Below are 27325 nucleotides of genomic sequence, written 5' to 3'. Positions count from 1 at the left end.
ATGTCATAAGATAGCATTGTGTGAGGAACAGGGTGAAAAGTGATCTGATTATGAACTGATAATCTGCTGTTTTACTCTTGATTTGAGTGAAAGTGAATAAAAGTCATTGTTGTTGTTGCACCTCTGGTGTTCATTTCACCAGGAAACTGTCGCAATATGTTCAACGAGCCACATAAAAATCATTTAGCAAAAGTCTAGGTATTGTAACGCGAGTCTATGAAAATGTTTCTAGAAAAACTAAATGTATTTCTTTTGATTGTGGGCTGAAATATGACCCCAAGTTTTCTTGACAGGCTTTTAGAGCATCCTAACTAGAGCCAACATTTTTTTGTTTTTTTAATTACTGTATCAGCGTCGGCCAATACATTTTCCCATTTGGCCGATTAGTTTTGCAAGCCGTGATGGCACCAAGAATCACCTGTTTGCATGAGAAGGATCTGTCTGAGACGTGAAAACGGCGAGTCTCAGTTAGTTGTTGTTACGTGCCATCGGGTTCCCACAATAATAGACCAGCGTGCAACAAAGACTTATTTAAGACTCAGTTATCAGAGCCGAGGCTCAAACACACACAATCTCATAATTAAAGTGCTTGCGCTTTTAACTCTTCCCTGTAAATTTTTACTTCCTTGTCTAATGACAAAAAGGCAAATAGCAATAAAACTGGTGTCATATAATGTCTACAAATATGTGGATATCTTGTTTAATTCACAAACCTTGCGCAAATCCAGCAATTTCTTACAGTGAAGACACTTGACCTCTAAAAGGCAAAGGCTGCATGTGTGAAAATGTCTACTGACCAACCAGAATAAGTCATTATGATTTTTGTCTACCAGATCGTTTCATTTCAATACCAGATTGCCTGGCAAAGAGGAACCGTTTTTGACTCCATTTAAATGATGCACAGGTATGAGGGGGACTGTGACTGAGTTGGCAATAACATCATCTCATGCGTGTGGGATATGTGTGTGAAAACCGGAGACGGAGGTTGAAGTGATAAAACATGATATATGATATATCATGACACAGATCAGTGAAGCACCTCTCACACCATTGTCTTCTGTAACTAGAAATGACTTTCACACTGTGTCCTAACCAGGCTCCATGTGATAAAGGATTGATTAAAATACCAATAAATATGATCTGTCACATTAACATGTTGTTGATTGTTCGGTTCTTATTTTTGTTGCATTGCGCTGGGTAGCCTCGCCCACAGTGAAATCTCATTGGTCCAGAATCCTCTTCCACATAGCTGTATTTTACACATTGTGTATGTTCTGATTGGCTGTGGTTTTGTGATTTTGCTATGTGTAAAAAGTACTTTTAATATTCAGAGTAAAAGCTGAAGTGTGTCATTTTTTCTGTGTTAAAATACTTTGCAGAGTCCACTAAAAGTAATCAATTCAGAGGTTTATTCCTCTCAAAAATGTAAACACTGTCTCTGTGGCACATCCCAACCAGCCCAACACAGCAACATTGGCTCAACCAGTGCCAAACTCTCAGAGTTTGGTGCGGGACTGTACATTTGTCCAAGCAATAGAGTTCAACAGTGCTCGCCCATTTTTTCAGCCTTCCTGGTTCCAGAAGTATTTTTCCCCATTCATTTTTTCCCTAGGGAATTCATAAAATCCTTCATAAAAGAGTTGTAAGCCATGAACCAAACCAACCAGCTCCGAGGTGAATCACAACATTACAAACTTTGATGTGAAGCAAAAAAGTGTTTGAAAATCAGAAAAAAACACAAAGATTCAAGAGAGTGTACTTAACGTCCTTAATCAGGGTATGAACTACAATCCCATGAAGCATTGCAAATGACGTAAAAGATGGAAAAATATAAAACTACTGATTTAAAGTTGTTGATTATAAGTATAGAAACAACATATTTTAATTTTATTGCCAAATATTCAGATATTTCCAAATACAGTTGTGCTCAAAAGTTTGCATACCCTGGCAGAAATTGTGAAATTTTGGCATTGATTTTGAAAATATGACTGATCATGCAAAAAAAAAACCTGTCTTTTATTTAAGGATAGTGATCATATGAAGCCATTTATTATCACATAGCTGTTTGGCTCCTTTTTAAATCATAATGATAACAGAAATCACCCAAATGGTCCTAATCAAAAGTTTACATATCCTTGAATGTTTGGCCTTGTTACAGACACACAAGGTGACACACACAGGTTTAAATGGCAATTAAAGGTTAATTTCCCACACCTGTGGCTTTTTAAATTGCAATTAGTGTCTGTGCATAAATAGTCTATGAGTTTGTTAGCTCTCACGTGGATGCACTGAGCAGGCTAGATACTGAGCCATGGGGAGCAGAAAAGAACTGTCAAAAGACCTGCGTAACAAGGTAATGGAACATTATAAAGATGGAAAAGGATATAAAAAGGTATCCAAAGCCTTGAAAATGCCAGTCAGTACTGTGCAATCACTTATTAAGAAGTGGAAAATTCAGGGATCTCTTGATACCAAGCCAAGGTCAGGTAGACCAAGAAAGATTACTGCCAGAAGAATTGTTCGGGATACAAAGAAAAACCCACAGGTAACCTCAGGAGAAATACAGGCTGCTCTGGAAAAAGACGGTGTGGTTGTTTCAAGGAGCACAATATGACGATACTTGAACAAAAATGAGCTGCATGGTTGAGTTGCCAGAAAGAAGCCTTTACTGCACCAATGCCACAAAAAAGCCCGGTTACAACATGCCCGACAACACCTTGACATGCCTCATAGCTTCTGGCACACTGTAATTTGGAATGACCAGAACAAAATAGAATTTTATGGTCATAAACATAAGCGCTATGTTTGGAGAGGGGTCAACATGGCCTATAATGAAAAGAATACCATCCCCACTGTGAAGCATGGTGGTGGCTCACTGATGTTTTGGGGGGTGTGAGCTCTAAAGGCACGGGGAATCTTGTGAAAATTGATGGCAAGATGAATGCAGCATGTTATCAGAAAATACTGGCAGACAATTTGCATTCTTCTGCGCGAAAGCTGCGCATGGGACGCTCTTGGACTTTCCAGCATGACAATGACCCTAAGCACAAGGCCAAGCTGACCCTCCAGTGGTTACAGCAGAAAAAGGTGAAGGTTCTGGAGTGGCCATCACAGTCTCCTGACCGTAATATCATTGAGCCACTCTGGGGAGATCTCAAATATGCGTTTCATGCAAGACGACCAAAGACTCTGCATGACCTGGAGGCATTTTGCCAAGATGAATGGGCAGCTATACCACCTTCAAGAATTTGGGGCCTCATAGACAACTATTACAAAAGACTGCACGCTGTCATTGATGCTAAAGGGGGCAATACACAGTATTAAGAACTACGGGTATGCAGATTTTTTGAACAGGGGTCATTTCATTTTTTTCTTTGTTGCCATGTTTAGTTTTATGATTGTGCCATTCTGTTATAACCTACAGTTGAATATGAATCCCATAAGAAATAAAAGAAATGTGTTTTGCCTGCTCACTCATGTTTTCTTTAAAATTGGTACATATATTACCAATTTTCCAAGGGTATGCAAACTTTTGAGCACAACTGTATATTAGTAGTTTGAGAGTGTAGGGTGAGCGACTCGATTGCATCATATACAGTGCATCATGGGAGTGGGCGGAGCTGCAGAGCTCTTTTGGCGTGATTCTCTGATTGGTGGATTTTCCCCTCAGGATCATGGGTAGTGTAGTTCTTCATCAGAATTTTGTTATTAAACACAATTTCGAAAAAAATGAAGATTAAATAACGCAGACTGATAGCTTCAACAGAAACATATACCATCAATTAACAAGCACAGAGCTCACAGTAAGCCTGTCTTTAAAAGTTTTTGAGTTAGAGTTCAAAATGAATTCCCCTATGGAGAAAATGAATGGGATCTTTACTTCCAGAACCAGACTGTTGCACTCTATTGCAGATAAAGGGAGTATTAAAAACCTGTTTTTAAACATTCAGTATGTTTACATGCACTATAAAAGTTCAATTTGAAAGTTGAATTTTAAAGACCCCGATATACTTCCAGAGAAATAATTATTCGTTCTTCATAAAAAGAAGTTCTAAACAGCCGAGCAACGGTAAACTGTTCCTGAACATTCAGACACCCACCACACCACTGTGGGAGGCATTTAGAGGAGTATTTAAATATGAAGACACTACATGTAAAAATGAAACTAATGTGATATTAAAATGTGTTATCAATGACTTTATGCCTCATTCTATGAGTAGATTCAGGTCAGTAAAAGAAGTTGTTTTAATCACTCTATGATGATTTAAAGTAATATATGCAATAGATTAGGTGTAATTTTCTTGTTTACATTAAGCATTCATGATGCTAATGCGCTAACATGCTATACGAGGCCATAATATGCGCCGATTACACTCTGTTATTGTAATTTATGATGACACTGATACTACTGCAAAGATTGGTGTATAAAAGAGTGTTAAAATTCATAATACAGACAAAAGAATGATGATAAGAGAGGCATATGTTACTTTGGGCAGATATGTGAATGACTTTCGCTGCAGATGGCACATGAGTGAATGAGCACTTGAGAGTATTTGAATACATTTGATTCATTTTGTAGACGAATCAAACAACAACAAAAAAAAATCACATGGCATGGTCTTGCACGGTGGTGTGTTCAAGTTGAATACTGACTGAAAAACAAACAAATAAGCAAGGTAGGCGGAGCTTTAGGTCACACCTACCAATGATGTGGACCAATGGCAGTAAGAAGGTGTTTAGCAGTCGGTTAGAAGTTTTCCTAAAAGTTCACCAAGGCAAGTTGCTACGAACCATTGAAATGAACGCAAAAACTCATTTTTAGTCAGATTTTGTTCTATATGTCGTCACATCTGTTTGTTTTTCGATTTTGTATGAAGTATATTGGGGTCTTAAAATAATAATTTGTCTTTTTAAAATGTCATATAAATGCTTTAGTTGACTGCAATTGTATGATTTTGTGAAGTTGGACTAACAGACTTGGATAATACGATTGTAGCTTGGCTTTTTCCAGCATGTACACACGTTAATCGGACCACAATTTGCCGAAAGACAGAAGGGATGCGTGACGTGTTTAAAACTTCCTCAGCTGAAGCCTTTCCTTCAAATATTTGAAAACACACAGATTAAGACAGCAGCTCAATTAAAATTGAGTGATTATTTTTATAATTCCATTTGGCAACGATTCCAACCAGTCACGCCTGGTTAGGACAGTGTGTCAGATAGATTTACAGTAAATCAGTGCATACCCTTGACAGACTCCTCTGTATACCAGCAGCGTGTGTGTGTTTACCTTGTGTGTGAGTTGTGTGTGTGTTGGGGCTGTAGATGTTGTCTGAGGACAGAGAGCTCTTCAGTGAGCAGGGCTGTTGGGTTTGGACCAGCTCTAGTGGATCTGATATAGGACTCAGTGTGGCAGTGCTGGAGCCCACAGAACTGTCGCCCAGAACAGAACTTTTGACTGGAGAACCCGAAACACTGGAGCACGTCTCAGCTACAGGACAGTCACAGGACAGTTTGAACAATGATATACTGCACTTAACACCATAAAAGTAATGCATTACATCATTGTGTTACTTGTATAAAGTAATTATTTTATATCACTTGAATGTGTTACATGTGACAATCAAAATATTTGATCAAAGCAAAAAAAGCTTCTAGTTTCATATCATGCACAATAATTGCTTGATATCACTGTGAAAATTGCAAATATATATATATCAAGGGTCAGCAAATCCCCCCCAAAAAACATGCACATGTATGTGATTTTCTGAAGTTTGAGTCCACTTGTGAAAATTTTTCTAATTTAATTGTTTCTTTTTCTTTACAAATTATAAGCATAACAGTTTAAGTGAAAACCCGAAGATTATGATATAATCATGATCCTGCATGTGAATTTTCACAGAGCATCTTGTGAAAGTGCTTTAGTCACGGAATTAATGGGGAAAACGAGAGGCGGTGGAACACGCTTTTATATCAATGAAAGTTGATGTACTGATGTAACAACGTTAAAGAAGATGTGCTGTCCTAATTTGGAAGTGCTCTTTTTCAACTGTAAGCCTTTCTACTCAACATGGGAGTTTTCCTCGTTTAATCTGGTGAGTGTTTATATCCCGCCACACACGTGCGTAAATGCAGCGTTGCAATAGCTGGCTGATCAAATCACAGACACGGAACAACAATACCCGGACACAGTTATTATTATTCCTGGGGATTTTAACAAAGCAAACCTCTGCCCAAATACAAAAGCACATTACATGCCCAACCAGAGACAGAAACATACTGGATCACTGCTACACAACAATAAAGGATACAAATCGCTCTGCCCCTAGAGCAGCTTTGGGACTCTCTGATCACTGTCTGGTTCATCTTCTTCCAACCTACAGGCAAAAACTAAAATGATCTAAACCTGTAGTAAAGACTGTAAAGAATTGGACCAATGAAGCAGAGCTGGAACTACAAGCCTGCTTTGACTGCACTGATTGGAGTGTTTTTGAGGCAGCAGACACCAATCTGGATGAGCTCACAGATACTGTGACATCATATAACTGTTTCTGTGAGGATATGTGCATTCCTACTAGGACTTATTTAACATACAACAATGACAAACCGTGGTTTACAGCAGAACTCAGGCAGCTTCATCAGGCAAAAGAGGATGCTTACAGAGGTGGGGATAAAATCTTGTACAATCAGGCCAGGAACACACTGAATAAGGAAATTAGAGTGGCTAAAAGAAGCTATTCTGATAAGCTGAAAAACAAGTTTTCAGCTAACGACCCTGCATCAGTGTGGAGTGGCCTGAAACAGCTTACTAACTACAAGACTCCTACCCCCAACACTGTAGCGGACCAACAACTGGTTGATGACCTGAATGTGTTCTACTGTAGATTTGAAAGGCCCAATCTCACACCCCACACCCGCTCTGACATTCACTTCACACAAAAATCAACACCTCCTGCAACCCCCCTCCTCCCCCCTCCTGATACTCAACCTGCACTTAAGATCTGTGAAGAGGAGGTGTGCTGTGTCTTCCAAAAACAAAAGATAAGGAAAGTACAGGGCCCAGATGGTGTTTCACCCACTTGTCTAAAATCCTGTGCTGACCAGCTGGCCCCCATCTTCACACTGATCTTCAATAGATCACTGGAGCAGTGTGAAGTCTCATGCTGCTTCAAATGCTCAATGATCATTCTTGTTCCAAAGAAACCCAAAATCACAGGACTTAATGACTACAGACCCATCGCTTGACGTCTGTGGTCATGAAGTCATTTGAGAGACTGGTGTTGGCCCACCTGAAGGACATCACTGGACCATTTCTAGATCCCCTTCAATTTGCTTATCGAGAAAACAGGTCTGTAGATGATGCAGTCAACATGGGATTGCATCATATCCTGCAGCATCTGGACAGACCAGGGACATATGCAAGGATCCTTTTTGTGGACTTCAGTTCAGCTTTCAACAGCATCATCCCAGCTATTGTCCAGACTAAATTACACCAACTCTCTGTTCCCACGTCTATCTGTCAGAGGATCACCAGCTTTCTGACGGACAGGCAGCAGCTAGTGAGACAGGGGAAATTCACTTCCAGCACATGTACAATCAGCACTGGTGCCCCCCAGGGATGTGTGCGCTCCACACTACTCTTCTCCCTGTATGCCAATGCAAGGACCCTCTGTCAAGATCCTGAAGTTTGCAGACATCACTACTGTCATCGGCCTCACCCAAGATGATGATGAGTCTGCAAACAGAAGGGGGGCTGAACAGCTGGCTCACTGGGGTAGTCAAAACAACCTGGAACTTTGTGAGGAACACCCCAACATTGACCCCCCTCACCATTCTAAACAGTACTGTGGCAGCAGTGAAGTCATTCAGGTTCCAGGCGCACTACCATCTCACAGGACCTGAAGTGGGAGACCCACATTGACTCCATTGTGAAAAAGGCCCAGCAGAGGATGTACTTCCTTCGCCAGCTGAGGAAGTTCAACCTGCCACAGGCGCTGCTGATACAGTTCTACTCAGCAGTCACTGAGTCTGTTCTCTGCACTTCAGTAACTGTCTGGTTTGGTGCAGCTATGAAATCAGACATCAGAAGACTACAAAGGACAGTTCGGACTGCTAAGAGGATTATTGGTTGCCCCCGCCCTCCCTTCAAGAACTGTACACTCTACACTTCCAGAGTGAGGAAAAGGGCTGGAAAAATCACTCTGGACCCCACTCACCCTGCCCAATACCTTTTTTAACTGTTGCCTTCTGGTCGGCGCTACAGAGCACTGAGCACCAGGACCATCAGGCACAGGTACAATTTTTTCCCTCAGGCTATCCATCTCATGAACATTTAAAACTGCCCCATTGAGCAATAATTAATGTGCAATACACAGCTTAGTCTATTTATATTCATCCAGCATATCCTACCTCTTCTGCCATTACATTCCCTTGCACTATCTGTATTTAACAGATTTGTATATTGTACATACGTATATATATATATATATATATATATATATATATATATATATATATATATATATATATATTGTTCTATTGTGTATTTATATATATACACTTTATTTTCTATTCATTTTTTATTTTTATTCTATTTCTTTATTATTATCTCTCTCTTGTTGCTGTATTGTTTGTGCACTGGAAGCTTCTGTCACCAAGACAAATTCCTTGTATGTTTAAGTATACTTGACAATAAAGCTCATTCTGATTCTTATTTAATGAAAGAAAACCTGTCCTTTTGTACAAAATTAGTTAACACAGTAAATGTCACAAATCTGCTTATTTGATTACTAAAATTCTCATGAAATAATAATGAAATTGTGTGGAATCTTAAATATTTATTATATTATGTCATACATTTTACTCAATCACGCAGAGGGGTAATCACTAGCACACAAGTAATAGTGAGAGAGGAGCAGGCCATTTTATTTATAAGAAGTTTTTCACACCTGCATTCCATTCTACATCTTGATGTAATCCTTCTTCATGATCATGCAGCATGTTTTCATCAGCTGAATGGGAGACTAAACACTATTAAAGTGTGACGAGACTCGCGCTGCACGTGCATGCCATTCGCGCATCACATGCTGATCATCTATTTAGCCCTTTTCAGTGAATCACACCTGCAAAATCCTAAAACTTTATTTCCAGGTTTAATTTATATCTGAATAGACTTATATTTTGAACCCATGATGTGGGTTTATGTTTTCTCTGTTAATTGTTTAATGTAATTTTGAGTGTGACCATGGTTTAAGGGCGGTGTACCTGTATGTTGGGTTGGAAATCTCAAGGATTAATAGTGGTGTTTTCCTTATAAAATGATGTGTTGTTCTGAAAGCAAAAAGAAACAAATGAAACACGGAATGTAGGCTGTCATCTGTGCAGCCTGACCGAAACAAAGCGGGCGCGTTTACTCGCGTGATTAACCGAAAGTCAAGCGCTGCCGGCTCGTGATGCGGTAATGGCTTGCATGCGCTGCACGAGTCTGTTGGGTACACTACAGTCTCAGCACATTTTAACTTTTTGTTTAGCCTCCCATTCAGCTTATGAAAACACACTGCGTGATCATGAGGATTACATCAAGATGCAAACTGGAATGCAGGTGCGGCATTTCATGTCAATAAAATAGTCTACTCCTCTCTCGCCGTTGCTGACATGCCAATGATTACCCCTCCGCGTGCATAGGTTGCCGACCCCTGATATATATATGTATGTATACAGTATATGTATATATATATATATACACATACACATATAGTTTATGGGTGTTTCTTCAACTTTGAGGAATTTCATGTCAAAGTGGTTCATTTATTTTTCTTATATTTCTATGAAGGTCACTTAAAACAGGATTGGAAACTTTTTACCAGGCCTTCATTATTTATTTTTGGTATTTTTCACATTTCTTTTAGGTACAGATTTTAAATGATTTTACTTTTTTAGTCTTGTCCCAGACCCTGACTTTCAGTATTAAACAATGAAAATACATTATATAATTAAAAATGATGACATGTATTAAACAATAACAATCTAAACAAAGATTTAGATCTTTTCTATTGGGTGTAATTTTACCAAATTATGCAAAACGTGTGAAAATATTAATTGTGTGTATTTAGAACACTTAAAATATTACCAATGTAATTAGCGTAAGCAGGAAAAAAAATGTTTATTTCCAGCACAGAATTCTATTAAACACGATACAGAATTTGAGATGTGCTGGGAATGACACAAAAATGACATACATTTCCTGCGATTCATTTACATACTCTGTTGGACATTGTTAGTTGACTAATTAAATCAACTAGTGAGAGTGTATAAAATGTTTTCTTTTTGGATTTTCTCCCCTTTTCTCCCCAATTTGGAATGCCCAATTCCCAATGCGCTCTAAGTCCTCGTGGTGGCGTAGTGACTCGCCTCAATCCGGGTGGTGGAGGAAGAATCTCAGTTGCCTCTGCGTCTGAGATGCCAATCCATGCATCTTATCACGTGGCTTGTTGAGCGTGTTACCACGGAGACCTAGCGCATGTGGAGGCTTCACACTGTTCTCCGCAGCATCCACGCACAATTCACCATGTGCCCCACCGAGAGCGAGTGCCACATTATAGCGACCACGAGGAGGTTAACCCAATGTGACCCTACCCACCCTAGCAACCAGGCCAATTGGTTGCTTAGGATGCCTGACTGGAATCACTCAGCATGCCCTGGATTTGAACTTGTGACTCCAGGTGTGGTAGTCAGCGTCTTTACTTGCTGAGCTACCCAGCCCCCCATGTTTAAAATGTTTTAAAGAGACTTTACTTTCTAGGAGTCCACAGTGCTAAAAGTGCCTGACGTTGAAGAAACACCCATATACTGTGCTTTGTTCTTTATTAGACAGCTGTCACACTGCAAGACTGCAACACAAAATGCCAGAATTTTGTCAGAGGCTACTATTCATTGCAAAGACAATTAATCAGCCGCTGTATGTCACACAAATTCATCCAAGACTGTAGATTTTGACAAAATAAATCTTTAACGATCCCTGTATTTTGTCTCAGATGGCGTGCAGCCAGCTTAAATTTCTTGACTCATTTAAAACATTCAAACGGTATTCAGGCACACACACGCTTGCATACTTACTTGAGCTGTTGCTCCGGGTGTTCTTGAGCTGTTGCACCATGGGATTGAGCAGTCGGCTTCCTTTCAGCTTGTGTTTGGAAGCCCTGCGGCGACGGCCTGTAGGGGGCACTGCATGCAGGAAGCCCACGCTGGGCGGAACAGGACGACCCAAGCGAGAATACAACTGCTCGATCTCTCCTCTCTGAAGAGCCTGAAGCTCCGAGATCTCCTTCATATGCCTACAGAGAAACAAGAGTTTAGAAACGTTTCAAAGCGATCACTGTTGGCAAAGCTACTCTGCAACTGTCTCTGCAACTTGATATTATGTGATTTTTGAATGAATGACCATTTAGGAGTGACAACATTAAATGTGAACAGATACATTTACACTAAATACAACAATTAAACTAGAAAACAACCTAATGCATATCACGGAGTCAAAAACGTACAGTAGCAATTAACTGCAGCATTTAAATATTTTGCAATTAAGGTAATTTTGAAGTAAAAGTAAAAAATGTCTAGCCTAAGTGGTGTAACTGTTCAGAAACAGTAATAAATAAATAAATACATAAATAAATAAATAAATAAGTCTCATTAAAAGCTGAAATTCTTGAAAAAATAAATGTTGGTATAAATAGTGTGGAATAATCTATATTTATTTATTATTTCAATAAATTATTGCAATAGAGTTACTCAAATTGTTATGCTGATAATAATATTTTTTAATGTTGTTTTATTTACATTTATGTATTTCTTTTTCATTAAAACGTTTTTTATTGATTCATAGATATATAGCAAAGAAAAACACAACATATATACATTGAATCAACATTTAACATTTAACCCCGACTATTACCCCTCCCCCTCCCCAATCAGCAACCCCACCCTGTCCCCCAACGAACACCCCTGTGGTCACATATAAGAATACACACACAAAAAAATAACCAAAAAAAAAAGAAAACAAAAAATAAAATATAATAATCATACATAATTAAACTATTCTTCTCTCTCCCCAAGAGTGCCCCAAAAATGCTAAATAACTGCCCCATTTCCTATCAAACAAATCCCAAAACCCCATGACAACTCCTCGAAAGCTGCCACCCTCCCCATCTCCGCACACCACTCCGAAAAACAGGGCGCTCCATCCAACTTCCATCCCCTTAAAATAATCAGCCTGCCAATCATAACACTGGCCAGAACCCAATTTTTTTGTGTGTTTATCCCCCATATTGTTGACCGCCCCATCGCCCAAAATACAGAGTTTGGCAAAATGAAATTTGAGTGCCCAATACGCCACATATAAAACTCTGAACCTTCAACCAAAATTCTTGGATCTTAACACACCACCAAAAAACATGGGTTGTGTCTCCATCTTCTGATTGGCATCGCCAGCAGGTGGGTGTGTCTTTAAGACCAAGCCTATACAATCTAGAGGGGGTCCAATAGAATCTATGTAAAATCTTGAATTGCATAAGGAGCACCCTTCCCTCTCTACATACAGACTTGACATTTTTTTTGAATCCTAGCCCACACTCCCTCCTCCAATATCAAATTTAAATCTTTCTCCCATAATCTCTTGAGAGAAGTTGAAGCTCCATCCCCCAGACTCTGAATTAGCAGGGAGTAATACACTGATGCCTCATGACCTTTTCCAAAAGCAGTAATCACCACTCCCAGAGTATCTGCCACTTTAGGGGGGTGTGTGCAACTCCCAAAAATAGTACAGAGCATGTGGCGCAGCTGTAAATACCTAAAGAACTGAGATCTGGGAATCCCAAAATGTTGAACCAAATTTTCAAAGGATCTAAACACTCCACTCTCATATGGGTCACCGAGTGAAGTAACCCCCCTCACAATCCACTCTGACCAGCAGAAAGGGGACTTATTAAAACATAATTTGAGGTTCAGCCATATGCTCAAAGCAACATTTAAATAAATGTCTGAATTAAACACTCTGGACACTTTTGTCCATACCAAATGCAAATGTGAGATAACGGGGTATAACTTAACTTCTCCGATTAGTTTGATAGAAAAGCTTTGCAATGGCGAAATAGGAGCAAGAACTTCCTGTTCAATACAAAACCAGGGAGGGGCTCTCTCAGGTGAAAGCAACCAATGAGCCAAATGTCTGAGACCGAAAGCATAATAATAAAACAAAATCTTTGTCAATCGGCCTATGTAACTTATTGAAATGTAACCTGGGACATTTTTCATTCCAAATGAAGGACTTCGCTATGCTATCAAATTGCTTGAAATAAGAGAGGGGGACATCTACAAGGAGAGATTGCAACTGGTAGTTGAATTTTGGAATACAATTCATTTTAATAATATTAACATTCCCAATCATAGATAAATGTAATGAAGCCCACTTGCCCACACCTTTTATTTAAAGGGTCAAAATTAACTCACACAAATTTGCTGGGAATAAAATGCCAAAATACTTAATGCCCTGTTTGGGCCACTGGAAGGTAGGGCTGTTAGATTCCAGAAATTTGGAAATCGACTCGGATTCCGATTCCTGGTTTTGGAATCTTTTTCGATTCCAAAACAAAAAAAAAACAGGAGGTAAAGTTAAATCTCAAAATAAACAGCTCACTAGCGTTCTTTGCACTATTTATAATAGCATGAATGACATTTACTATTAATAGGTCCATTCTCAAATTAAATCAAGGCCTGTATGCACATACCAAAGCACGATGCTTCAATCCCATGAGATAAATTTGAGGGAAGTTTGAGTAGATGCGACTGTATTTCGAAGAACTACCAAAAATAATCTTAAAAGCACCATTTAATCTACACTGAAATTTTCTGTTTTCGGTTTATATTATAATGTACAGTAACTATCCACTACCTTTTGTACAATGTCCAAACAATACACTTCTGATTTATTTAAAAATCCAGGTTGTTGTACTGGTTTATTTCATACAATTTTAAAAATATATTATATTTTATAACGTGTATTTAAAATTTTTGTTTTTGAATTTGATTTCATAAAATAATTTGAATGTAAAATTGTGTAAAATGAGGTTAATTAAAAACAAATTTGCGTAAAAGGTTTTAAAACACAGATGAACAAACAAAGCGGATTTACAGATGCTGACAGACTACAAAAGACTCAAGAGTCAAGTCTGATGATCGTTAAGATGCAGCCATTTTATAATTCTTTTGTAAATAGTTTTTGTGCTGTTAGGCTTCTGAAATGTGTAGTAGTTCAGTGATCAAGGAAATAAACACAGTCTAAAAATATCAACCGGTTTCCCCGAAAGGAATCAACTCCAGCTTTGGAGTCGATTCCAACGTTTAGATTCGATTCTCGTTTCCCAACGCCTCAGAATCGAGAAATCCAGCTTTGATTCCCAGCTCTACTGGAAGGCGGCCAAATGTCATGTCAAATGATTGGTCAGTGAGCCAGCCCATTCAACTGCTATATGAGTGCAACAAATGACCCAATCATTCCAATGTCCTGCAAGAAATACTCCACAAAACAAACTCCAACCAATAGGAGGCATAAGCACAAAGAACGTGCAGATTCATCCACAACACTATCCCGAAGGAGTGCCACTACACAAAACAAACTCCAGCTGCTAGGCGGAACCAGCACAAAAAGAAACAAAAAAGGCGCTCAGCTTCCTCGGACGATCAAGTGGATGTTCAGTGAGACGGTTCACTTGGCTGCAACGTGAGAACCACAAAATAACTTACTCAGTCCACTGACTTTATGAAGGACATTGCTTGCTGGGGACATGTCAATACTTTACGGCCATCCTTAGTATCTATTCTCAATTTGGCCTGGAACATCAGTGCAAAAGCGACCTTCCGTTGATGTAAGAGTTTCTTGCATTCCATGAATCAGTCATGTTTCTCTCTTGTCAAATTCGCAAAGTCTGGAAACAAGAAAATGCTGTGGTTCTTCCAAGAAAGCCTTCCATTACTCCTCGCCTCGCGTAACACAAGATCTGAGATTCAGATGATCTCAGAAATTTGGCCAGAATTGATCTGGGCCTGTCTCCCTCAGTGGATCGCTTGCTCGCTCGATTTCCATCTTATGGCCTGTTATGTCGAGAAGACTCAGAAAGAGCCCGTCCAGGAATTTCACCACATCCCGACCTTCTTCGTCCTCAGGAATTCCAACAGTTCGAAGTGCAAAGTGCACAGAGCTTGTCATTCACACGTCCGAACCCCGCATGGCGTCACGTGACTCTCATTTATTTGAATTTATTTGTATAATATCAATAGATCAATGGATGCTCTACTGCTGATTTCTATTAAAATACTCAAAAATACATTTCACACAAAAAGTTACTTGAATACACCTCTTCTATGATAAAAATGTTTTTAATTTCTGAGTTCATTTTGTTATTTTTGGGGGGGCTTGAAGCAGTTATGTCATGAGGAATACAATTTTCCTTGATATTCTGACATATAAGAGGTCATTATTAGTTTGTTACACTACTGTTCCAGAAACAGTAAAAAAAAAAAAAAAAGGCCTCAGTAAATGCTGGAATTCTTGGAAAAACTAAATGTTGTTATAAGTAGTTTGGAATATTTTTTATTCCTATTTCTTTCTAAAAAATAAGCAGTGAAACAATTCAGTTTTAAAATGTACTAAATTTTAGTACTAAATTACCACCCAAAATCAGGTAGTGTAACTAACATGCAGGCAGCCATTTTGTTGTCATGTGGCAAAAACAAACAAACAAAAACAAAAAGTAGAGGAGCACTTTAGGCCATGTCCACACTAATATGTTTTCATCTGAAATGCTGAAATGGAGGGACTTGAGAGTTTTTTTGTGGTTATCAACCTTTTTGGAACAAATTCTTTCAGTTAAGCTTGACTTGTATTGAACCTGGAATATTCCTGTACCGTTTTGGAATCTGTGTCTTTACTCACTTCTCTCTGAGTTTCTGCAGCTCTCGTTTCATATCTGCATCCTCAAACTCGGAGTCGTTATCGCTGCTGATGTAAGCAGAGTGGGTGTGACTGCCAACCGATTGGGCGTGTCCATTTTCCATGGGACAGCTGGGTGAATCAGAGCTCTGCACGCTGCTGCTGTGTCCCGATCGCCGCAGGAAAGCCACCGCCCGCTTCATAAAGTCACTGCCGCTGTACTCTGATGAAGGTTTGACAGGTGGAGGTGCGCTCTGATCCTCCTCACCTGTGTCAGAGGAGAGACACAACCTCTGCGTTGCGCTCCCGTCAGCTGACACTGAACTCTGAATGCAAGCAATCGTTGGTCTGGCCTCTGGAAATGAAACAGGCGTGTCCTACAGACAAACAAAAAATCACCATGAAATGTTAGGTTACTTTCGTAACACTGGTTCTCTGATAAAAGAAGTGAGGTATCTTACAATAGGAATGCCTAATTAGGATTAAATTAGAATTTCTTTGAAATATTACCAAAATTAAAATTATATGTGAATTTGACATTTTAAAGACATTATTTTAGGTATTGGTAAAAATCTACAAGACATCTGATTATTAAATCGACATTGTCTCCTACTCTACATTCACAAGAGGGTGCAACAAATCAATAAAAACCAGTCAACACTGTGATGTAGCGATTGTTTAATGCAAAGAACATATCTGTTTGTTTACAAAAGTGCATAAAATGATAAAGTCCAAAGATTTAGCCAGTTCATATTCTCAAATCTTAAGTAAAAACGTAAAACAATAAAAGAAACGCTTCAATAGACGGTACTATGTTAATTTAGTGTTGCACAGTAGCATATACCAGTGCCATAGTACTATCACAAACCAAGCTTCATAATACCTGCGATACCACAGTGTTTTTCATTAAATAAAGTTTTTCATTAAATAAAGAGATTCTGATAAGAAAGCAAGACATAGTCAAATCACAACCGGCAAAGACCTCCACCACTGCATTTTTTTATACGCTTTCAATTTAAAAGGAAATTCAACCTTTAAAACGTATCTCGAGACACCTGTGTTCGGTTTTATTTGTAGCACTGAATCTGTAAGTCATCATCAGTGCTTGGCACACATCCAAAATTTGAATGCTCATTGTAGCGTTCAAAAGTGCATTTTTATCTTAAATTCGACATACTGTATATTCAAATTTCTAATTTTTATTAAGGTACGAAACATCTCCAATAACCCTGGCCCTAAACTCCTCGTAATGACAAAACCAGCTTTGATTGCTCACTTGTCAGTTAGGGCTTTTCCTGTCTAAATGGGTGGTTCTTGGCCAGTTGAAGCAGTTATAGAGCCCAGACCTATGCCGTAGTCATGGGTCTGGCTACGCGAGACTAAGCCCCGCATGACATACTGAAATAGTTGCACGGTAAACCTTCACAGTAGAAAAGGCTCTGCCCTTATCTAACAGATCCTGAAAGAAACATAGAACCTCAGCCACTGTACATAGAAACGGTATGACTTTATCATTCAAACTGCCTATTTGTGATCATACAATGAGTGTGTCAAGGCCGCATTTAAATTCAGCCTCTAATAGGCCAGGCCCAGACAGCCTGTGAGGGGAGGGGTGAAACATCTCCTTGTGCAATTGTGAAAGGAAGCCTCTGTGCAACGGGAGAGGCCATGGCTGGACATAAAGGAGTTTAATTATCTACAGTAACCACAGTTTCCCCAGCCAATACGGCGCAGTCAGTATTAGTGAATGCCCGTACTCCCTCACCCTCTGTAAATTTGGCCCAAAGAGGCTCAGTGGGTGAACACGTACAGTAAGATGTTTGGCCATGTGTGGGCCAGAGCATCCACACACAATGGTTTCCTTTTTTGTCCGCCAGGGATAAGAACAAATCTCCAGTTAGAATTTCATTAATAAAAAAAAAAATTAATAATAAAAAAAAATTGTGTCAAAAAATCTCTTCACTTTTATCAGTCTGATCAAATGATGTCAAGAAAGAAACATAGGCTATGTGAGGAATGGAATACTACAAATATATCAAACAGTTGTGTACTACATGTTTTTTTTTTATCACTTGTGACAACAGTCTCTGAAGTTATTTTGTTTCTGGTTATTTCCATTTTTATTCAATTTTGTGTAAAAATGTCTTAACGTTTGGCAGTCTCATCAATTAACGAGTCAAGAAAGAGATGTCGGAGAATAAAAGATAATATAAACAGTTTATTCCTCACACTAAAACGTAAGGTCTAGCGCATTACATTGTGGGATACGGTACCAAGTGCCGTGTACTATTGTATACTGCTAAGTTTGGCAAATGCAGTATGTCATCTGGGTTTGTATGCATATAGAAAACTCACATATTATGCACAATATACATACTACAGTACATGCTGCAGCAATAGTATGAATAGTATGGTAGTCTGTTATTCCAAATATCCCTGTGTGTTGACAAACCTGATACAAGTCAGGCGGTGCGGAGTATCTGTTGCTGTGTGATGTGGATCTGTGTGTGTTCTCGGCTGAAGAAACTGCTGTACATTCATTTATCACATGATCTGTGCCGCCATCATGAGAACTGCAGGAGCTCTACACACACACACACACACACACACACACACACACACACACACACACACACAAAACAATAGCAAACTGTGACCATTTGATTCAGAGAAGCATATACATCATTTGTAAATCAGCAGTGATGATGGGCTGGTAACCTGGAAGTGGCTCTTGGATGTGAGTGCATCAGAACTGGCCCCTGAGTCTCTCCTGCTCAAGAGTCTCTTGAAAGCTGGTGGACATATATAAAAAAAAAATTATTACATTATAGTTTTTTGCAAAAATACATTGTTAGCAGAAAAGTCTTTTAGTCTACAGTACATCTGTATAACTAGAATCTAGATTAGCATGTACACACACACTGTACTTACGGGCAACAGCAGAATCACTTAAAGTACCCAGACTATCAGATCTCTCTGGAATCTTAGGCTGAAACAGAACGAAATAAAAGAACATTGAGAAATAAAAATAATTCTTAAGCATTTATGCATGTAATATAATCATTTATACCATGGTCTATTCTAATAATCGATTCTGACTGGCTGGAAAGTGTGCATTAAAATCGTTCAATGCACTGGTAGTTCCAGTCAGTTTTAATCACTGTTCTATATTAATGTGCCTACTCTACTGTCCTCCATAATGAGACATTGCAAGACTTTTATGCCTGTTCAAACTACCTCCAGATGCGAATATAGTGTAGCAAGAGCTTGGATTAATCATCACATCACAAAACACAACATCATCAACCATGCAGTGCCATCTTTAAATCAACTGTGAAACACTACAGCAAAAGCAGAAGAGACACTAGTGTTCATCAGCCCCATTTTCAAGGGTGTAACCATGACTTGTACATTCAGGGGGAATAAAGGCTCTAAATATATTCATTTTTGGTTTAAAAATATACACTATTCTTTTGACGTTCACACAGTAAATTCAACTAACTTATAATTATATAAATAACAGATAGACTGAAATATACAATATGGCAGGAATTGAGTATTGTATGTATCAAAATAGAGAAATTAATGAGAAAAATAATTATTTAAATATTACTTATATTTTACAACCTAGATCAGTGGTTGCCAAACTTTTACTAACTCTGTAACACTTTCAGTTTTACTCATTCTCTCTACCCCTGGTCTCTTTTGAAATAAGACACTTAGGAGTCATAAATTAAAGTCATAAAGACAGTAGTTAGAAAAACTTAAATTTATTGTAAATTATTCACAAATAATATTTTCATAACAAATATGACACTGTCCTTGCTACAACCAAAAAACACAGTGGAGTCAAAGCCACAGGTCTGACCATGATCTAATTTAAATCCGAGGGTGACAACTCTCCTACTTTGCGTTTTATGAATCTTTTTCTAAGACAATATCAAGTGAATTTTCTTAAAGACAACTTCAAAAGCTGGCCAGATAACATTCCGGTTACCACTGTAACCGTGGTTCCCTGAAAGGAGGGAACGAGATGCTGTGTCAGTAGCTGATGCAATGGGATAACTCCGCCTAGGAGGGGTGATCTCTGAAACCTTTTAAAATCATGCCAATCTATTGGCAGATGCAGTCTGATGCTCTGTCCCTTATGTACACATCATTGCAGCCATATCACCCTGTAGCACATTAGCTGCCATATCACCCAATAGCTCTAGACTGGCTGCCCACTGAAGCTAAGCAGTGTTGAGCCTGGTCAGTACCTGGATGGGAGACCTCCTGGGGAAAAACTAAGTTTGTTGCTGGAAGAGGTGTTAGTGAGGCCAGCAGGGGGAGCTCACCTTGTGGTCTGTGTCTGTCCAAATGCCCCAGTATACTGATGGGGACACTATACTGTAAAAAGGCACAATCCTTCGGATGATATGTTAAACCAATGTCCTGACTCTCTGTGGTCATTAAAAATCCTAGGACACTTCTCATAAAGCATAGGGGTGTATTCCTGGTGTCCAGGCCAAATCCCCCCATTGTCACTTATCAATCATGGCCTCCTAATAATCCACATCCATGAAATGGCTCCATCACTCTCCTCTCCACCAACAGCTGGTGTGTGGTGTGGTGAGTGTACTGGCACACTATGGCTGCCGACACATCATCCTGGTGGATACTGCACACTGGTGGTTGTTGAGGAGAGTCCCTTGTTCACTATGAAAAGTGCTTTATAAGTGCAATATTCATTCATCGCGGGCATATAACATGGAGTGCAACGCTGTATCATCAGGATTTCAAACTGAAGGGAAGACAGCGTATCTTTCTGCCCCTTTACAGCGAGAAATCAGTAAAGCAGCAAGCATACGTCGCGCCTATTTCCCTCCTTTCAGGGAACTAAGGTTAAGGTCATAACTGGACCATTCCCTTTCAAGTTGGTCACTTCGGCGCTTCGTCAGTTGCTGACACTATTGGAATTCAAATATCATCATGCCGTACTGCTGATACTGCGCACAAGCTGCATTCACTAGCCATACGTGTAATGTAGAAACACAACATAAGTCTGTCTTCATTTGTCAAGAGGAAGATAGGGGCCAAAAAAAAAAAAAAAAAACATAACTGGTTTAGGAACTAACAATGCAGCTAATTAATACACAGCGAAGCAAGGTGTATAACATGACATGAAATCAACCACAAGGCAGTGTGGAAAAAATATGCTAGTCGGTGACTGACCCAGGAAACAAAGTTACTAGCCAGCAGGGTAGCAACAAGAAAAATGTTTTTTTTTTTTTTTTTTAAACGCCAGAAAGGGGAATCACCGTCATGGATAATGACAACATATAAAAGACGAAGGTGCATTGAGAATTCAACCATTCTTCACTGCAAGAACCTGTGAAGAGAGGGAGGGGACATCCAAGTTATAAAACCTGTCAAATGTGTTAGGGGTAGCCCAGCCTGCTGCCATATTAATGTCCTGGAAAGACACACCATTTACCCATGCCCAAGAGGAAGCCATATCCCTTGTCAAGTGAGCCCTTACCCCTATGGGATGCCTTGCAAATTGTAAGCATGAGCAGTGGCGTCCACAATCCAATGAGAGAGTCTCTTCTTGAAATTGGCCAAACCTTTTGAACAGCCTCCAAAGAAAATAAAGAGGTGCTCTGTCAGTATGAACTGACTCTCACATTCAACGTAAATGTGCAATGCCCTAGCTGGGCAAAGCAGATGCAATGTCTCCACTTGGTTTGACCCAAACAGAGGAGGAGAGAAAGGTTACCACCTGAGCCTGTAAAGAGAGTGGTCAAAACCTAAGGTAAACACCTTAGTTAAAAACGGCTTTGAAAAAGCCAGGCCCAAATTCCAAACAGGAATCAAGCACCGACAGGGCCTGAAGATCACTAGCACGCTTCACTGAAGCTAAGGCGAGCAGTAGCGTGATCTTTAAATAGAGAATGCACAAATCCACCGACTCAAGCTGTTCAAACGGAGAACCCGTAAGCACATTTAACACAAGCGGGGACAGTAGCAGGTCAAGAAGTCTTCAACATTCTCGCAGCCCACAGAAACTTAATCACAAGGTGATGCATACCCAAAGATAAGCCACCAAAAGGAGCGTGATTTGTCGCTATGGCCACGACATAAACCTTGAGCATAGATGGAGTAAGTCCTGCATCTAAACACTCCAACAAGAAGTGAAGCACTGCATTCACAGGACAATACACTTGCTGTGCAAGGAGCACCAGTTGGCAAAAATATGGCATTTTAAAGCATAGAGGTGTCTCTCAGATAGAGCTCAAGCATGCAAGGGCCAGACATGAAGGTCCCAAAGGTCCAGTCAATGATGCCAAATCATACCTGTCAAGAGGATCAGAGAAAGTCAAACATTTAGTTCGAAAAAATGTAAAGGTACCCCTTTGAGTTTTTTTGAGTGAAATTTTCAACTTTCTCCAATCTTCTTGAAATCCACACTATTGAAAGGGGAGGCTGAGATGAGCATAGGAGCTCAAGTTTGGAGTGTCTATATTCTTCCAGTTTCTGCTTTTGTGGACAATCCAATTTTGAGGTTTTGAAGGGTGTATGTTGTTCAGAGGGAGGCATACAGTCACCTAAATATGATATTTAGTGTATTCATTGATTCTTGACACAAAACCCCTATTTTAGGCCCATTACACAAATTGCCAGTGGGACCATCCCAATACCAATGTATTTAATAGGGCTAAAATAGATGGTTGGTGGACATTTTATATAGATAATGTATTTTAATTAAAACACTTGTACAGCACTAAGCACACCTCCCTGATCCCATTACACCTACTTACAAGTCATAAATAATGGCTGCCAAATACATGGTCCATTGACAATTAATTTATGTGACTTTAATTATTATTTACATTAAATAATATTGACTAAACCACCTGTTCAGCACTCAGGGCATCCAACTGAAAGCATATATCACTTTTAACTCATAAATATGTATAATTTGCATAAAAAATTATTGTCCAGTGACCATTAGATAAATTGCCTGTGGTATCTTCCTGTGTGACAGAGTTTTATATGACTTATTAACATTTACAGTAAATATTATTGGTTAAACCACCTGTCCAGCAATCAGGACAGTCATAGGAAGACGTTTATGTAACTAACAACTTAAAAATATGTAATATTTGCTTTAAAAATGACTGTCCATGGACCATGCAATGTACTTGGCAGCCATTAAATAAGTTGAACTTGGGCACGTCCTGTATGACTAAGTAAAAATACAGGAAGAGTCCACCTGCAATTTATTTAATTGAAACCAAATAGATGGTCTATGGACATTCATTTTTTAAGAATTTAAGTATTTTAGATATGACTCTGTATGATTAAATCACCTTTTCAGCACTCAAGAGAGACATAAGAGTGCATTTATCTGACTTGCAACTCATAAAAAAGTATAATTAGCATAAAACAATGACTATCCATGGACCATGTATTTGGCAGCCATTAATTAAACTGCATGTGGGCACTTTCTGTATGACTCTGAGAAAATTTTATTAAATTTGCTGCTAAGACCTGGGGGCATAGAATGCTTAATTGTTGGGCCTTCAGAAACAACATATTAAAAATTCATGTCCCTTACTGTTTGACAAGTACTTAAAAAAAATCAAGAAAATTCTGGAGAAATTACATACTTCAAACTTTGCACTGTCTACGAGCTCCCTGAGAAGATATAGATTTTTATTTTGACTTATTTGGAGCTTTCTGAGTGGTGTCCATAAACACACTATATAAATAAATGGAATAAATTGCACGTGGGATTCGCCCTGGCACAAACCCCAGAGGTCCTACAGACACCAAATTTCACATAGTGATACGTTGAGTGCCCCTTAACAAAATATTAAGAGTCCTAGGATGCAGAAAGGTATTTTTTATTAATTTCAATACATCTCTTTGCCTGCCATAGGAATCAATGAGACAGGTTTGTCTGATAGGCCGGTGTGCAGAAGTATATGCATCAGAATATAAAAGACTTAGCAAGCATCTAGAGCCTCCTCCTTCGGGGGCCTAATTCGGAGGCCCGTGACAGTCAAGGATCTTGAATTTAAGGTCCTGTGACCTTTGGCACCCTCGTTTCTAGGCATCCCACTTGCCCATTAAAACAATGCAATTGTCATAATGGATTTATGGACACTGTCCCTAAATGGACCAATCAAATGTAAAAAAAAAGTTTGAAAGGTCACATAACTCTGGACCCTGTATAATGACACCCTGATGATACATATTTCAATTTCAGCTCATTTGGAGATTTCTGAACAGTGTCCACCAACCTTGTATAAAAAATAACTGAAATAAACTGCAGGTAGGATTTGTCTAGAAAGATCCCACAGCCCCTAAATTTCACATGGTGATAGCCAGAGGTCCCTCAAACATCAAATTAAGAGGACAAGTCTCTAGAATGAGGGCAAATATTTTTTGGGCATTTATGCAAAAAATCTCACACAGCCCTCTGGCTCACATATCACGAGAGAGCCTCTTGAATGATAAAAGTCAATAAGGGTTAGGGTTAAGGTGTAGAGCTAATAAATGCATTTCTAATTGATCTAGAGTCTCCAAATTCTGGGGCCTGATTCGGGGGCCCCTGGTACTCTAGAACCTCAAATTGCAACATCCTGTGACCTTTTGACCCCTCTTTTCTGGACGTCCGACTTGCCCATAAAACCAATGCAATTTTCATAATGGATGAGCCAGTTTAGTGTAATAAAGGTCAAAGGGTCGTGGAACTCTAGACACTGTCTGAGGACACCATGATGAGACACATATGTCAATTTCGGGACATTTGGACCTTTCTGAGCACCGTCCACCAACCTGTTACAAAAAATGAATGAAATAAATTGCAGATGGTATGTTTCTAGAAAGGTCCTACAGACCTCAAATTCTCCCAAAATGTCATATTAAGAGGACAAGTCTCTAGAATGAATAAAAAGCTTTCTTGGGCAATTGTGTAAAAATCTCTCACAAAACCCTCTTGCTCTCAGAGCCAGGCAGAGCGTCTTGTGTGAGCAAAGTCAATTGAGGGGAAGCTAGAAGTTCTAGAGCTGAAAAAAGGATTGAGGAATGTTCTAGAGCCTCCAAATTTGGGGCCGTGATCGGGGAGCCCCTGGGCTGCTGGGATTTCAAGATCCTGTGACCTTTTGACTTTTTTTTTAGATGTCCCACTTGTCTATTAAACCAATGCAATTTTCCTAATGGGTCCATGGATAACATCCCTAAATGGGCCAATTAAGTGTAAAAAAGTTCAAAGGAATGTAGAACTCTGGACACTGTCTCAGGACATGCTGATGAAACATAGGTGTCCATGTTTGGTCATTTGGACCTTTTTAAGCAGCATCCACCAAACCATTATGAGAAATAAATTAAATAAATGGCAAGTGGGATATGTCAAGGAAGGTCAGGCTGGCCCAAAATTGCACATGGTCACATGTCCAGTGCCCCTTAACAACATACTGATGGGGCTAAGGCCTTGGACGCAAAAAAGTTTTTTTTTTCATTATTTTCAACAGATCTCTCTGTCTGCCATTAAAACCTATGAGACAGGCTGCCTGGCAGGCCTGTGTGCAGCAGTTCATTAATCAAAATCTAAAAGACTTGGCAAGCATCTAGAGCATCTATAACACAGAAACAGGTTGTATGCCCCTTTATAACATACTAACAGGGCTAAGGCCTAGAATACAAAAAAAGTATTTTTCATTATTTTCAATAGATCTCTCTGCCTGCCATAGAAATCCATGAGTCAGGCTGCCTGGTAGGCCAATGTGCAGCAGTATATTCATCTGAAGCTAAAAGACTTCTAGAGCCTCCTCATTCAGGGGCCTCATGAATTTCGAGGTCCATATGACCTTCAGAACCCTCTTTTCTAGACATCCCACTTGCCCATTAAACCATTGCAATTTCATAGTGTGTTCCTGGACAACCTTAAATTTGGTGCTAGGACCTGGGGGCTTCAAATGCATCATTGCTGGGCCTTCTGAAATGAAATATTAAAAAGCTGTGCCCCTCAGAGTTTGGGTAGTAAAATCTGCCAAAAAATATTCAGTGAGATCTAGATATTTACAGTCCCAGGGTGGGTCAAATGAATACTTCAAGTCATAGAAGCTTCAAACTTTGCACACTGTCTAGGCACCATGAGAAGAGCACCCACCATGTGCTCCATAATGAAATAGAGTGAAAAAATGCAAAAAAAATTAAGTGTTAGAAACGACTAAAAAAGCACTTATAGGGGGCGCTGCCCAGCATGAATTAGGGTGACGCATGGTATCAGGGGGCACACAGGGGGCAAAGATATGCCAAAGTGGCATTTAGTGGGTAAGTGGGCATATAGCGGTTCTGTGGACAGAGGAAGACTACTGAGGAAGTCTAGTAGGTAAGGGGACAAAATAATGGCTAAGTAACCGACTTGAAAAGGAACCACATTCATTCAATTAATTTACAATATACAAAAATTCACTCTTTGTCTTATTCCTGATATGCTGAAAACTGCTGTTAACATTTTTACATTCACAATTACGAATGACATCATGAGTTATGTACTGTACATGAAATATTTTACATTAAAAACCGCAAGTTTCACCAAAAGGCGAGTTGTTTGCACCCTTGGAAATTACTGTCGGTCTATACATTGCTATCGTAAAATAGTGGGAAAATATTGCATGTTTAGTTACATACTTACATCTTATATGGCGCTAACATTCTTAATCTGAACTGCTGACCTTGCTGATTCATGAGCTGGAATTATCCACTAGGTTCCTGCTTAGGTTTTATGAAACATGATTCCCGCCTTCTATGATTTGATTGGTCATCTCAAACTAAACTGATGAGCGGTGTTAGACAACTGAGTACACTATAAATTAAACTATTTTTAGTTTAACTCTTTTTATTGATGCTTTTCAATCAGAGAGTTACTCAAAGAAAAACAATGCAGCATTTGTTTCAACATATTGACGAATAAATCAAGATGAAATTAAATAAAAGCATTCCTTACTCTTTGAGTCAGTTACAAAAAAAAAAGAAAAGGGTTATAAATGCTAGCTCCAAAATATACTAGTATATTACAATAAAATACAAGTAAAATAATATTCAATTAAAATATATACGTACTACATATATACATACAGTTTAGTAACAACATAGACAAAATGCAGCAAAAATTTAAACAATACTAAGAAAAATAACCCCCTCCAAAAAAAAAAAAAAAAAACTTTGTAAACAATCACTGCCAACTGGCGGGATAACCAAATGCAGTTTCTTTCCCTTTTTTATGTGCTCTCTGTTTCTTAATTAATCAGGGATGAGAAAGAGGACAAGAACAGCAAGAGTCAAATGCAG

General features: G+C 39.1%; 1 protein-coding gene across 2 annotated transcripts in view; it reads right to left on the bottom strand.

Moving 5' to 3' along the window:
• The window catches only part of LOC127414894 (serine/threonine-protein kinase WNK2-like), a 160088-nt gene that overhangs the window by 38687 nt on the left and 94076 nt on the right, over positions 1 to 27325 (bottom strand). For both annotated transcript variants that reach the window (XM_051653270.1, XM_051653269.1), the window contains exons 19-24: positions 18914 to 18971; positions 18701 to 18774; positions 18435 to 18566; positions 15986 to 16359; positions 11116 to 11333; positions 5291 to 5491 (exon numbers count right to left, since the gene is read on the bottom strand). In XM_051653270.1, coding sequence (XP_051509230.1) covers positions 5291 to 5491; positions 11116 to 11333; positions 15986 to 16359; positions 18435 to 18566; positions 18701 to 18774; positions 18914 to 18971 — 1057 coding nt within the window. The remainder of the gene's footprint in view (positions 1 to 5290; positions 5492 to 11115; positions 11334 to 15985; positions 16360 to 18434; positions 18567 to 18700; positions 18775 to 18913; positions 18972 to 27325) is intronic.

The sequence above is a fragment of the Myxocyprinus asiaticus genome, chromosome 24, assembly GCF_019703515.2.
Source record: "Myxocyprinus asiaticus isolate MX2 ecotype Aquarium Trade chromosome 24, UBuf_Myxa_2, whole genome shotgun sequence".
Taxonomy (NCBI): domain Eukaryota; kingdom Metazoa; phylum Chordata; class Actinopteri; order Cypriniformes; family Catostomidae; genus Myxocyprinus; species Myxocyprinus asiaticus.
The sequence above is the reverse complement of the archived record's forward strand: the minus strand, read 5'-3'. Positions and strand labels throughout refer to the sequence as shown.